At 36.2% G+C, this 14,168-nt stretch overlaps 1 protein-coding gene across 3 annotated transcripts in view; it reads right to left on the bottom strand.

Moving 5' to 3' along the window:
• LOC112685560 (probable nuclear hormone receptor HR3) overlaps positions 1–12,737 on the bottom strand; it is a 62,507-nt gene extending 49,770 nt beyond the window's left edge. For 2 of the 3 annotated variants that reach the window (XM_025557489.1, XM_025557490.1), the window contains exon 1: positions 9,805–10,631. In XM_025557489.1, coding sequence (XP_025413274.1) covers positions 9,805–10,213 — 409 coding nt within the window. In that variant the 5' untranslated portion in view covers positions 10,214–10,631. Of the gene's footprint in view, positions 1–9,804; positions 10,632–12,425 lie in introns of those variants that run through there. The other variant, XM_025557494.1, reaches the window with a different exon arrangement.
• Positions 12,738–14,168: the final 1,431 nt, after the last annotated feature.

The following is a 14,168-nucleotide window of genomic DNA, read 5'->3' as shown; positions in this document are numbered from 1 at the left end:
ATTGGCCGATCAAGAAGCATCCAAAGCAGCCTCAATTACCGACACCCATATTATAAATTTAAGTACTTATTCAGATGACTTTATTTCATAAATGGCAAAATCACTGGACATAACAAAACACCAAATTAAACACAATAAAAAATAATATTCAAGTTTGGAGAAACCCCGGCTTAAATAGGAAAGACGAAATAATTCTAAATCGTCTTCGAATTGGTTACACATTCACAACACATAACCATCTCATGGCTAGAAAAGACCCTCCCATATGCGAAACATGTGGAGTGGAGATCACTGTCAAACATATAATAATTGATTGTTCCAAGAACGCAGTTTCAAGATCCAAACACTCCATTCCTTATCAACTTAGCGAAACTCTACAACCAAATCTCCAATAAATATCAATATAGTCAACTTCTTAAAGGAAATCAAACTAAACTTAAAAACCTATATACATAATGTAAACTATTAAAATGAAAAAAAAATAAATAATGGCCTATAACTAATGGCCTTGTAGCTAATGTTTCTTTGTTCAATAAAAAAAAAAAAAAAAAATAAGTATTAATTCCGTTTTCTATATTTAATGTATATATATATATATATATATTTTTTTTAAGAAAGGAATATTCACTGAAAAAAAAAATTAGGTTAACGTTAGGATTTGTATTACTATAAAATTATCTAATACAACATCGTATAACAACTAATTTATAATTTGTTTCATAAAATTAATTTTTTTATTGCTTAACTTTGAATTTATTTATATATATATATTTTTTTTTTTGTAAGGGGGAAGGGTGGAAAAATTATTTAACTCCGGGACGCGTATATATTAAATGCACCACTGATAATACTACTTATCAATTTCGTCAATACATTAAATCGTTATTACATAATTACATAATTTGTATTTCAAAAATAAATAAAAATGCCTGGGACTGAATATATAAATATAATAATAATTATAGTGCGATACAAAATTCGATAATATAAATTTAAAAACCAAATACGTGATTCTTTTTATTTATTTATGGTGATTTTAGAAACTGCGTTCAGATTGTATTCAATTTGCAATTGCATTTGCATACCTTGCATACCTCCTGCGTACGCCTATGACATGTATAGACATAATATTAATCAGTAATCACTCTTCCGATTTCTAATCAAAGGGTTCATACATCGCTAATTCGTTATCAGTGATATTTATACTGCATACACGATTAACAAATTATTACTATTTATTATTTTAGATAACATTGAGCTAATTAATAATACTATTTATGTGTAAATTCGGACTACTGATTATCTCATCGATATACTTTCGATCTACAATAATAACGACAGCAAAGTTGGAAATTACCATCATGATGATATTATATTATCTATTGATTCGTACTATTAGTGCATTACTGTATTTGTTATAAATTATAACACGCAATTAAAAATTATTATTTGGTGTTTTATACGATAAGAAGTTTAAATGTAGTAATATTTTTCGTGTATGCATTATAGAATAAATTGATTCACCATTACGTGAAAATAAAATATTTTAAAATGATTAATTAGCCGTATAAAAATTAATCAACGCCCGTATTAATATTCCAACCTTTTTGCAATAAATTTAATTTAAAGGAGGGTTTAAGTTTCAAACAATTTTTTCTTTAATATTTCTAATAAATATAACTGTATAACAGTGGTTCCCAACCCACGGCCCGTGGGCTACATGTGGCCCGTAACAATTTTTTTCGAATGAAACAAAATATTTAAAAAAAAAAGTAAAATTATGATAAAATACGATTTTTTTTTTTTTTTAATGTATTAATTTTATTTTCGAGTATTTTCAAATAGAAATTTCACGTTATAACCCGTGTACTTAAAAGAGCATACTGATCAGATTAATGTGTACCTGCAAAATGTACTTCAATTTGTAAGATTTCCAGTAGGAAGTCATAAAATATTTGAAAACAAATTCAATATTAACCTACTTGTAGATCGTATACACACTGTGTAATGAAATAACATTATTTGGTTAATATTAATATTATTTGTACTTTTATATTTGGTGGCCCGCTCTAAGATTATTTGTTTACCAAAGTAATCCACCGAGGAAAATAGGCTGGACGTCACTGTTATGTAATATATAGGGACCGGATTTATATGCAAATGCATATGTATATTGGAATAAGCTTTTTGAAATCTGATGAGCATTATCCCTAATTTAGATCATTCTTATTAAAGTAACGCTAATTTTATTTTGCATATTTTGCATATTTCAACGTTTTTACAATGTATATTTGTAGTTTTATAGTGAATATTATTATTAATAGCCCATGTATTCGTTTTTGTCGTATTTTTTTTCGATCACAGCCTCATAATATCGATAAAATTGCGACCGGTCGTTATTTCCAAAGATAAAATTTCATACTCATATCATCCAATGCAATAAGGTAAAATATGAATTCAATTTTTGTTTTCATTTTTTATTGATGTGGGTATTTATACTTTATAGATTGAAGATAAAGAATGTTAAATGGCGACAATGACGACAAAATATTTTAAAAGCTTTTTATATTTTTTTTAATACCATATTAATTAATGATTATTTTTATATTTATAATACATTTCACATATTTATACATAATTTTAAACAACATTTTAAGTGAATATTTAAGTATATATTTAAAAATAAATACATATTTTATAGCATATTACAGCATTTTTAGAAGCATATTTTGAGGATTTTTGTGCATATAAATCTGGTTCCTAGTAATATACCTACAATATTATTTATTTTATACAAATTATGTTTCAATATGGTTAATTGTAATTTATATTTTATCTGATATTCTTAACTTGAGATTTAAAAATATATATATTATTCTTGTAAAAATCTTACAATTAAAAATATTAAAAAAAATGAATATAAAAATTAGAAAATAATTAATATGTTAGGTTCAGCATTTTGTCGCAGCTGTTACATAATTGTATTAATTGTATTGATTAATACATATATTATTGAATTAAAAATATAATAATGTTATTAAGTTGTTTAAGAAATGTAACTAATTTATAATATCAAGCAATTATAAAAATGTCCAAATAATTAAATTCCATTAATTTTATTGAAAACTCGAATAAATATGTACATAAATATGTATCGCTTCATAAATATTAAATTCTCGGAGTAAAATATGACTAATAAAATACCAAAACTTCTAAAGACCGCAACGGTTGTTATAAGTATTATTATACTCGGTCATTGTCCAAGGACGAAAATATCTTGAATATTTGAAGAATAAAAATAAAGAAAAAAAAATAAGGAATCCTAGTTGATCCGACCCGACACAATAGACACTAAATAGCATGTGTAGTATACAATTCGTAAACAGCGGTATATTTTTAGTTTCGGTGACAAAACGTCGACGATATATCAATAATTTTCCGACTAACTTCTCCAACCAAGTTAGACTTGGACCAACTGTCGAAGCTCCGTAAAACATTTACTGCTGTAACGAGGCCGAAACGTAGCGCGTCCGTGAATTATTGTTTTCCAAAGCAACAACCGAAACTCATAAAAAGATTCTATCTAAAATTCGGAATAGTCCGAATAGTTAATTTCATACGTTTCACGTAAGATGGTTTTACAGTTCTTTCTGCGCACCTGCCGTCACCCCGTTCACCGCGAGCTACCCTCGTGCTACACCGAATGACACCTTTGCAAACGGTTAAGTTCGCGTCACGTGGACGTGCGTGGTAGGCACCGTATTTGCCTTCCATGTGTCGACTATTGCACGCACTCGCATTACCCTTCGGTGGGTCTTTCGCACGATTTCCTTGAGCCACCGGCCCTGCCCCACCTCACCGACCGCCACCGGTATTCCGGGCCATGGATATCGCGTGCAATCAACGGCTGGGAGAGGTGCGCAGCGGTACGAGTGTTGTACGAGATCGCGGCGGCAGAGTCGTCGAACGTCCTTGCCGGCGGCGGCGGCAACGAGTTGTACAGTTACGATATTATTATTATTATTCTCATATCGGTCGTAGGCGGGGAGGGGAGCGGTGGCATACTAGCGGGTTTCTCATCATCATTGTTCGACTGCGGCGGCGCGTCCCGTTATCATTGCGCGTGTGCATGTGTGCGCGTGTTGTGCGCGGAAGAGTTCGTCGACCTCGCCGCCGACAACAGGTACTCGTAATAATACTCACAATGCTCGTAAACGGTAATAATAATAATAATAGTAATGACGAAGATTTCGACGAGGCGGACGAAACGCGCGCGTGGACAGCGGTGGTTGGTAACTCACGGTCCGGGAAGGAAATGAGAAAAAAAATCCGAGTTACGTGTACCATTATTAATCCTAGAACCGAATATCATGTGTATTAACGTGCGAAGAGCGGGGTTAGGTGCATTGCGGGTAAGGTGTAGCGCGGTCATAACTCCCGCGTACCGAACAACAATTTATGGCGGGGGTGAATGTCTGTTCGTTTGGCGACTCAATATGTTTTTTTCTCGCCTCGCTTGATTAATGGATTTTAATAAAAACAAATAGCTGTTTGAAAAACAGAAAAACACAACCACGAAGGCCATATAATTTTCCAATTATTTTGCTTTACCGTCTACTAGACAAACATGTTTGAAACTAAGCAATTTTTTTCCGTCTTATGCTAGTAGATTTTTAGTATTATTTAATTACTACAATCTTGGATTATTAACACTTTAAAAATTACTTGCTACAAAAATGCCTTATTTTTAAGAAAATAATTAGACGATATACCATAAGCTCGGTATAAACCCGTTTCGTCCATTATATCTATATGTTTCATTTTAATTACCTATCGTTATTGAACCTTTTTCCAACATTTAAGCACTCCGTTTCTAGATTTATATTAAAGCAAATATTAATCATCATTAAAATAAAAAAAAACTTAACTCTGTGTATAAAAGATCGAAGAAAGAAGTTATTCTATTAGTAACCGCGAACATAGTCATTACAGATTATCATCAATCCACGTAACTCAGAAATATTATCACTATCACGCTCCGCGTCCGCATATTTCTGCGTTATAACGAATAATATCCCAAGACAAACGCAATAAAAAATATGTAATTGCCATTTCTTCTTCTACCGTCCAACGGTATATTCCCGCTGTTCCTTTCCGGGTTCTTACGATGCGCATAAGTTGTCATTCGCACTGGTCTCTGTCGTGTCCGAGTACCAGGGTTCGGGTTGAAAACATATTATTCTACACGAATATGGTAATTTTCTGTCGGAGTTTCCGAACAAGAAATCGACCGGTTAGCAACGACGTCGTGGAGTGTTAGATAATACGCAACACTCCGTACGCGCCTATTGAAACCGAAGACATACGAACGGGTATAGTTAGGGGAACTCCCCTCCGTTCGCCAGCTCGCAAGACGGAACCGAGTGCGGTTTGCGCGCATAAGTCATGGGAAACTAGTGGCGATGATTACGGCGTTTGGCGGCGGTGGTACGTGCTGCGAAGAAAGGTGTCGGACGACGATGATGATGATGAGGAGCTCCCCCTTGCCTTGCTCACTCGCACTGCCGTTGCCGCGTAGAGTCGAGGTACCGTTGCGCCGCGGAGCGCGTGCTATCCCGTTACGTGACCGACCGACCGACCAAAACGGCCGTGGTCGGTGGTTGGCGGTGTGGTGGCGGCGGCGGCGGTGATGGGGTCGGAGGGGGTGACGTCATCCACGGCGAGTAACCCGTTATGCGCGATTCGCCGTACACACGTAGACGTAGATGTATGCGAAGCAGTGTGTACAATCATAGCGACGATAATGCGCGAGACGAAGATATTTCGGCGCGGTGATGGCGATTACCGTTATCCGCATAGCGGCGTTTTTCGGTCACCGCGGCAGTAGTTTTTTTTTTATTAGTTTTTTTTTTCTTCTTCTTCTCTTAACGTCCGTTCGTGATTCGCATATTATGACGATGACTACATAATATAATATATATATACGCGTACTGTGTACATGTAGTCCGTAGTAACGGATTTCTTTTTCGCAGTCGAAATTTACACACAGCTCATTACCATTATTAAATCAATGGCGGACTCTCGCGCGGACCCCGAGTTATACTACTACACCCGATCGCTACTACCGTTCGCCTGCTACGTAGTAATACGATGTAAAGCGTATCGCACGTTAAGAATCCCATTTATTATTATGCGTCAAACATGTTCGGCCGTAATTGGCGTTCATAAAAATTCGTAATACGTTCGAGAGAACCGTGAACTCCTGTACTCGATAAAACACACATACATGTAAATAAATATAAACGAATAGATGTATTACGATTTTTGATACGAATTTTGATATATATATATATATATATATATATATATAGACGTATAATATATCACATAATGTGTGTTTGTTTTTTTCGATATGTGCAGCTATTGTGTACAGATGTTGGTAATGAAATATTACGCGACGGCGGAGACGTTATGGTCTTAGTTGTTACAATACCGTGTTTTAATATTATACGGTATCACGGCGCAGTTGGGTCGCGCACGAGTCGCATAACATTATAATATTATCGCACGCCCACGGTTCGCAAGACGCAGCCGTTCTGCAGCAACGTTCTATGTTAAGTTTTATAATTTTTATCGTAAGTACCGTTATTACTCGTTGTTGTCATCGACGTCGTTTTGACGTACGTATAAGTATTTCGGCGTACCCCGTCGACCGGTGCATTCTCGGTAAAACGGAATTATTACCGTATGATATACCAGTAACATTTTAACTATATACAACTAGGGGCCTCCAAACTTTTTTATTCAAAGGCCACAAAAAATATAAAATGCTCTTAGCGGGCCAAAAGTTTATCAACATAAATCATTCTTGATTTTTACCAAAATATAGGCATATAAATATGTTTACTTAAATATTTTTTTATAAAATATTGTTTATAATATATTTAAATATACTTGGTATTAATTTTATTGTTGAAATAATATTTTTATTAATGAGAAATATGAAATTTATGTTTTTCTCATAATATATCGATCGAATTGCGATTGTATGTTACTAGTTCCAATTTTTAAAATTAACTCCAAATGTTTGTCAGTCATGACCGATCTATATTTTGTTTTGGTGTATTTCATTTTGGAAAAAATTTGTTTGCACAAATAAGTTGTAACAAATACAAATATATATTCAATTTGCAAATTTTTTTAAATTTGGATATCGTGTACTAACTACCATTAGAAAACGCTTTTCCTTTTTTTGCCAATATATGTGAAATACGAAAACTAGCCTTCGTATCAGGTTCAATGATATTATTATGTTTTTAAATAAAAATTGTTGTGATGAAAAATTATTTTGAAATGACAGCAATTTATCTCTCTGTAATTTCCCAGTAAATTTGAAAAAAGTTATCTTATGTTTCGTTTTATAATGCCTTCTAATATTGTAATCTTTAAGTACAGAAATACTTTTTTTGCAAATTATATATATTATTTTGTCACTTGGATAAATGACCAAATAATCCTACGCAGAGATGTATTTAGAGTTTAGGTATAGTTTTATTGCCACCTTTACACGTATACGTATACGATTTTCAAGAAAGGTAATATTTATTATCTATGAATTTTACGTGATCAACTATTGATAATATTATCATGAAAATAAAAATCGTCATGTGGTCACTGCGCAAAATCTTTAAACATTAAAATTTTTCGATTGACGAATGAAAATAGATGATGGTTACTAAAAAATGCTGCCAGTCTTTGATTCCAAAAAAAATGTGCCGCTCGGAGCGATGGTACACACTCACCCCTCCCCATAAATATGTCCCTGATCCAACAACCACTTTTCATTGAAAACACGACATTCTGAATCTATTTTCCTCTTCAATCCTCTTCCTGACATGTCAAATTGATGGGTATTAAAGCACATTGCAGACGTATGCATAAATAACTGAACAAACATTGTGAATTGATTTTATACTATAAAATGATCATTACGTCGAGTTGTTATGCAATCGTCATCCCGAGAAGCGGCCGCCCACGCTACTGGATTTGTTTTAGTCGTCGTGAACAAGGTTTAATCATGTATATTTTCTCTTTGATGATAATATATATATTTGCGAGCAAACAAAAGGTTTCCTTGGATGTCCGAATGTCTCTACATGGTTACATTGATTAAAGACTGTTCTAAAGTTTAACATTAATTAAAACTATATATTTTGCTTATCGAGGCGTCACGAAATTACAAATTTATCAATCCTCGTGTACTGCAGAAACCAAAAAAACTACTGAAAAATTAATGTATGATATTGAAAACACAATTTATTGTAACACAATACCATGGCTGTATCTGAATAGTGTCGAACGTATTTTCTTATGCTGCAATTTGATGTTAGATAATGCACTAATCAATCCTTTTTTCATTGAAAATATTAATTAATGCGTCTCCTTTATATAATTTGTTATGTTTTTACGTTTATATGTACTTTTTTAATTAAATATTTTATAGAAGATTAATTGCTCCAATTAAATTTGAATTATAGTTGCAAATTTAATCAAGTCTGTTCTTAGTCACATCATGTGAATTCATTTCTTTCCTGGGTAATTTTTCTCCTACATAGAACTCTGATTGGCCTTGTATAGTACGAAAACCATTACGCAACATTCTCGTAAACAAAACTCCTGGTCGGAAAATCTATCGAAATACGAAAATCTAGTTGACATGTTTGCCACCGGCATGATAAAATATTAAATGTCTTGTCCACGTATCACACAATGGCACACATACAGTATGAATTCATAATACATTAGTATTTATATATACACACGAAACCTTATCATATATAATGTACTTAACCATAGATTATAAATACTAGTATTCATAATCAATAATACAGCGCATCCTTTTTGATACTAATAAGTGCACGTTTATGACCACGCGTATAAATAAACGAATGCACAGCTGTCTTCCACCCCAACTCCATTCACTGATAATGACTGGTATAAAAGCAGTGTTGACGATAATATCGAACTTTCAGACTGCAGAACTAGCCGATCGATAATAATAACAACATACCACGGCCGCCACCGACGACAGCTGTGTGAATACAAAAAAACTTAAGTAATATATATATATACTGGAGTACAGCGCGCACGCCTCTTCGACCATCGATCCGGTGCGCGCGCGCTCGCTCACAGGAAAGGGTGGTGGCGACAGTCCTCATTATCATCCTGCTGTCACCCTTTCCCTCGACGGGTCGTACCCGCTAGCGACGACCGACTTACAAGCAAGTGAGCGCGCATGCGTGCACATTCTTTCACGCACACACATAAACACACACACACACACACACACACACACACACACACACACACACACATACACACACACACACACATGCATACACACAAGCCCGGATATGCACGCAAGTTTACAAGCGCACACAAAACGACGACATAATATCCACCAACGGGATTGGTAATTGTGAACGAAGCTACGTTCGATCGAGCGCCTCCATCACCACGGGACGGTCTGTAAACATTGTAAACGTTTACGCATATATTCATATGTACAATATAGGTGTTACGGGAGTGCGCGTGCTCCCGAAAACCCGTAAAACCACTTGATTGTGCGAGGCGAACCCTACGTACACGCGACAGTAACGCGCAATGAAAAATATTACTATTTCTGTACGAATCGATCGAATCCCACTAAGACAGTACAGGGAATGCACTCGACAAACTACGAAAACAAATAAAAACAAACAAAAACTCATGATAGTATTTACGTGCACGCGTTCATCGTTTTACCTGTACTGATGGCCACAGATAACGGTGGTAGGGGCAATGCGGCCGTTGTTGTGATTGCAATCGCTGGCGGCGGTGGTGGCAGTGGCGGAGGTGACGGTGGAGGTGGAGAAGGCGAGAAAAGTCGCGAGCATAATGGCACGGAAGCCGGAACGAGGGGGAAATTAGCCTCGTCCACATCGGCAACGACGTCGTCGGCCACGGCCACCGCCTCTTCCTCGGCTGGTTCGGTCGATGTCTTCGCGTCGGCTTCTGTCTTTGCATGTACGATGACAATAGTCGGGGCAGTGGTCGTAGCCGCCGCGTTGGTAACCACCACGATGCCCGACTTTTCCTTCATCGTCCCGTTACCCCGCGGTCGTCGCGCTGGACGCGGTGGCTGCAGCGGCCCCGGCGGTGACGGTGGTGGCATAAATGGTTGTGGCGACTACGATCATCGTGAGGGTTGACCGTGTTCACATGATATTGTCGTTTTGCTCACCGGTCCTCTGTCCTCCGTCACGAGCGATGCGGAGGCGTTACGGAAATATAAACAATACCCGATCCGAAGCGTACGGCCAAATATCGCGACGGTCACGCGGTCGAGTTACACCATGTAGGTATAATACAATTATATAATGCCAAACTTTATTGTTTCAGTTATGATTGTTTTTAGTGTTATTATTAACTTCATTACTGTATGTCGCGAATAATTGTACGTAAAACAAGATGTGTACGCGCGCTTTGTACTGAACGAACACACGACCGAGGAAACAACAACGACGACAGAGTCAGGCGGCGATGAGACAGGCCATCGTCGTCGTCGTCGTCGAGATGCGCGTAGGGCCTAGTACGTAATGCGTGTGCGTGCACGGTGCGTCGGCGTAGGCCTGGTTTATCGAGCGCCGGTTGCCGCCGCCGCCGCGCCGCCGCTGCGCCGTCACCGCCGCCGCCACCACAGCCGCCGCCGCCACTGCCGGCATTTACGTGGTGGTTGATGGGACATCGTGGCAAGGAAAGGCAGGACGTGAAGGGCTCGATGAAGGGGAAAAGCTTTCGAAGATGGCTCTTTCGTTGGTCGGCCGAGTTGATCCCGCTGCTACCACGGGTCCAGAAGCAATATCCGTGATTTTAAGCATCGGCTATTGTTCACAACACTTGTTATGAATACGGACGCTATACACCGGGATAAAATCATTATGGGATCGGAAAAACTAACCGTATGCCATGGAAAAAATTATGACTTAACAACAATGTCTCAAAAGTGATATATCGGAGACTGTAGTAGAAGGGTATAAAAATAATTATTTTACCGGTACACTTAAATCGATACACCCCATAATTTGTATAGTTATATTGATAAGATTTACGTAATACATTTTTTACTAGGCAGGTTTACTTTATTACGTGGCATATAGATATACAAACGATATAAATACTATACATTAACAACAATATTAATAATTATAATAATAATAATAATAATAATAATAATAATAATAATAATAATAATATTAAAAATTAATAATAATAGAAATAGTAATAATTTTTAATAATGATAGACAACTACTGTAAATATCATTTGTTCGTCCATCATTACATGCGTTATAACGCGATTTTTTTAATTTTTATTTAATTCCATTTTTCTACATAATTTAAAACTATTGTACGTAAAGTAAGCACATACCATATAATATTTATATTATATTTATAACTTCCTAATCGTCAACTGAATAACCGACGTACGTGCCGTGTATTCTAACCTATACTTGATTCGTATGTAATAACTATGTATGATATAATAGAATATAATAATTACAATGGTAATACATTTTAAAGTGATGGTTGATTTCTAACCGAGTAATTAGTTAATAGGTACTTGTAGTGTGTACTCATCGCGCGTGCAATACATTATAATGTATGAAATGTATTCACCTATGTCTCTATATATACTCGTATCACCAATGATACGCGTCGGGATAACGGTGGTGTATACAAGCAGGTATTAATATTTTAACTTTTTTCTTTTTTTTTTTTTTTTGCCATGCGTGCATAGTTAAAATCGTCTACCAAGCGAAATACCACAAAATTTCGGAAACACAATACGAATCTACTACAAAACGTATTGCCTGTTTAATAATAATATAATATCGTCGTTATATACATAAATGTATGAATTTTTTGCTCGTGGCCAACCGACGCATCAGCAAAATGACGACATATGTACACGGTCATCACATAACTATGTTTATAGTATACATATATATGTGTGCGTATATATTTACCAATAACGTTTGTATATATTATACACCGATACAAATATTATATTACGACGGTAACAAAATAATACGGAAAAATGCGTACTACTACGGCGCGTCCATTTACAATTCAAGCAGGTCGTCGTACCGACTCAAAAATGTACAAAATAATAATAATAATAATAAAATACGTTTGATTAGCACCCGTCGGCAGTTATACGTAGTGCCGAAATCAATAAAAATAAATCGTGGTTATAAAATGCCCGAATACGATCTCAAACGCAAAAGTTAAGATAATATATATATATATATATATTCACTTGTGGGTGTACTTGCAAAAAAAATATATTTATAGTTATAATTAAATATAATATAATAATGTCTTACCTCTGATAGTACTCGGCATCGTTGCGATCGTTGTGCGTCTGAGCTGTCGCTACAATATCGTATGCAAGTTTTATTGAATTGAACTTTACTCGTACACGGGCTGTGCTGCAGTCTCCGTGCGACTTCTCGAATAACGGAGTGATTTCAACGCGTCAGTTGTAATCAAACAATTTTATACCAGCGTTCAATAAAAGCGATTATTATAAAATGTCACTGCTATTACAGTATAATGTGTATTAGTACGATATTTTATAAAATTTTAAGTTATACAATTACGTTAAGAATAATATATACGAATACGAAAAACCACCACTATGTTAATGATAATAATAATAGTAATAAAAAAATAAATAAAGTATTAATAATGAAAAATCCTCGCCCGAACCGAGTAGTCGATTATTTTTAATAAATTATTACAGAAATAATGAATATTATTATTATGAAGACGCGAATGTGCAAATGCGATTCGTTAAAAAAATGTAAGTATGTTCGTCAGCTACAATTGCTGCGAGTTGTCCACCGACGGTACTTTGACGATGACGACGACGAAGATTGGATTCCGCTGTGCTGTAGAAATAATATTGCGCTTTCGGGCTGCAGAGGAGGTCCGGTGCTGCTGGTGCTGCATGTGCGGGTGCTGTCGGTAAGCACTAGAAATTCCGCTGGCCCAGACATGGCGAACCCGGTAAAGGTGAGATTTCCGCGCGATGATTGTCGTACATTTAAAAAATTAGCGGAACAACGTGTGTATATGTATATAATAAAGGTTTCAAATACGAATGTTCCGACGGATCGCGGGTGCGCACACGGAAGGTTACGATGATGTGCGATCACGCGATGATAATATGTGGTCGGTCGTTGTTTATTTTTGTTCGGACGACGTTCGTCAAAGTATAATTGTTTATTTAACAATGTACTCGATGGGATATCGCGAACGAAAGGTACACGCGTGCACGACAAGATGGCCGTGCAACGAAAAGCTTAGCCGGAGGAACGCGGTGCGAACGTTTATTGCGTTTCACGATATCAGACACGCGGCGGCAGTTTGCGAATTTTCAACGAGAAACCGCGACAACTGTTGAGGACCACGGCAGGCATTGAACTTGAAACCTAAGGCGGACCGTCGCCGCTGCCGCATGTCGTACCGCTTCGACGGCGCTCCCCCCACCGCATGGCGCTCGAATACAGGAGAACCGTTTTCTTGTAGTCCCGACGGCAAACCAACTCCCTCCCCGAAACGCGTACGCCAACACTCACGGAACCCGCCAAAAACAGTGAATTTTACTGTCCGAATGATGTAAAAAAAAAAAAAAAACAGAAAAAAAAACGTTATTATCATAGCGGTATTATTAATTTCAGCAAATTACCCGCGCGTGTGTATAATATATATATAGTGTATTCTGTATCACTGCCAGTGATGACTACATTACAAGAATATTACACAAAATATTATTATTATATGTATATGAAGTCGGTCGTTGCGGCTTGGTTGTAAGCACACGACCAATAAAATGCAATCGTATGTATATAATAATAATAATGCGATTTGTTTATATATATATATGTATGGTAGGGATGACGCCGACTACGATTTCTAATAGAATAATAATAACATACGCTTGTGTACAGTATAATATATTGCATATTATAATATTTATCGTGTGGAGCAAATGCGCGCATACATTTCGGGTACTCGCAATTATTTGTCTCGATCATTTTCCACCCAATCGCATATTTCATAAT

Source organism: Sipha flava, unplaced genomic scaffold, assembly GCF_003268045.1.
Source record: "Sipha flava isolate LNK unplaced genomic scaffold, YSA_version1 282_pilon_pilon, whole genome shotgun sequence".
NCBI classification, from domain to species: Eukaryota; Metazoa; Arthropoda; class Insecta; order Hemiptera; family Aphididae; genus Sipha; species Sipha flava.
This window is presented reverse-complemented; position numbering and strand designations above follow the sequence as displayed.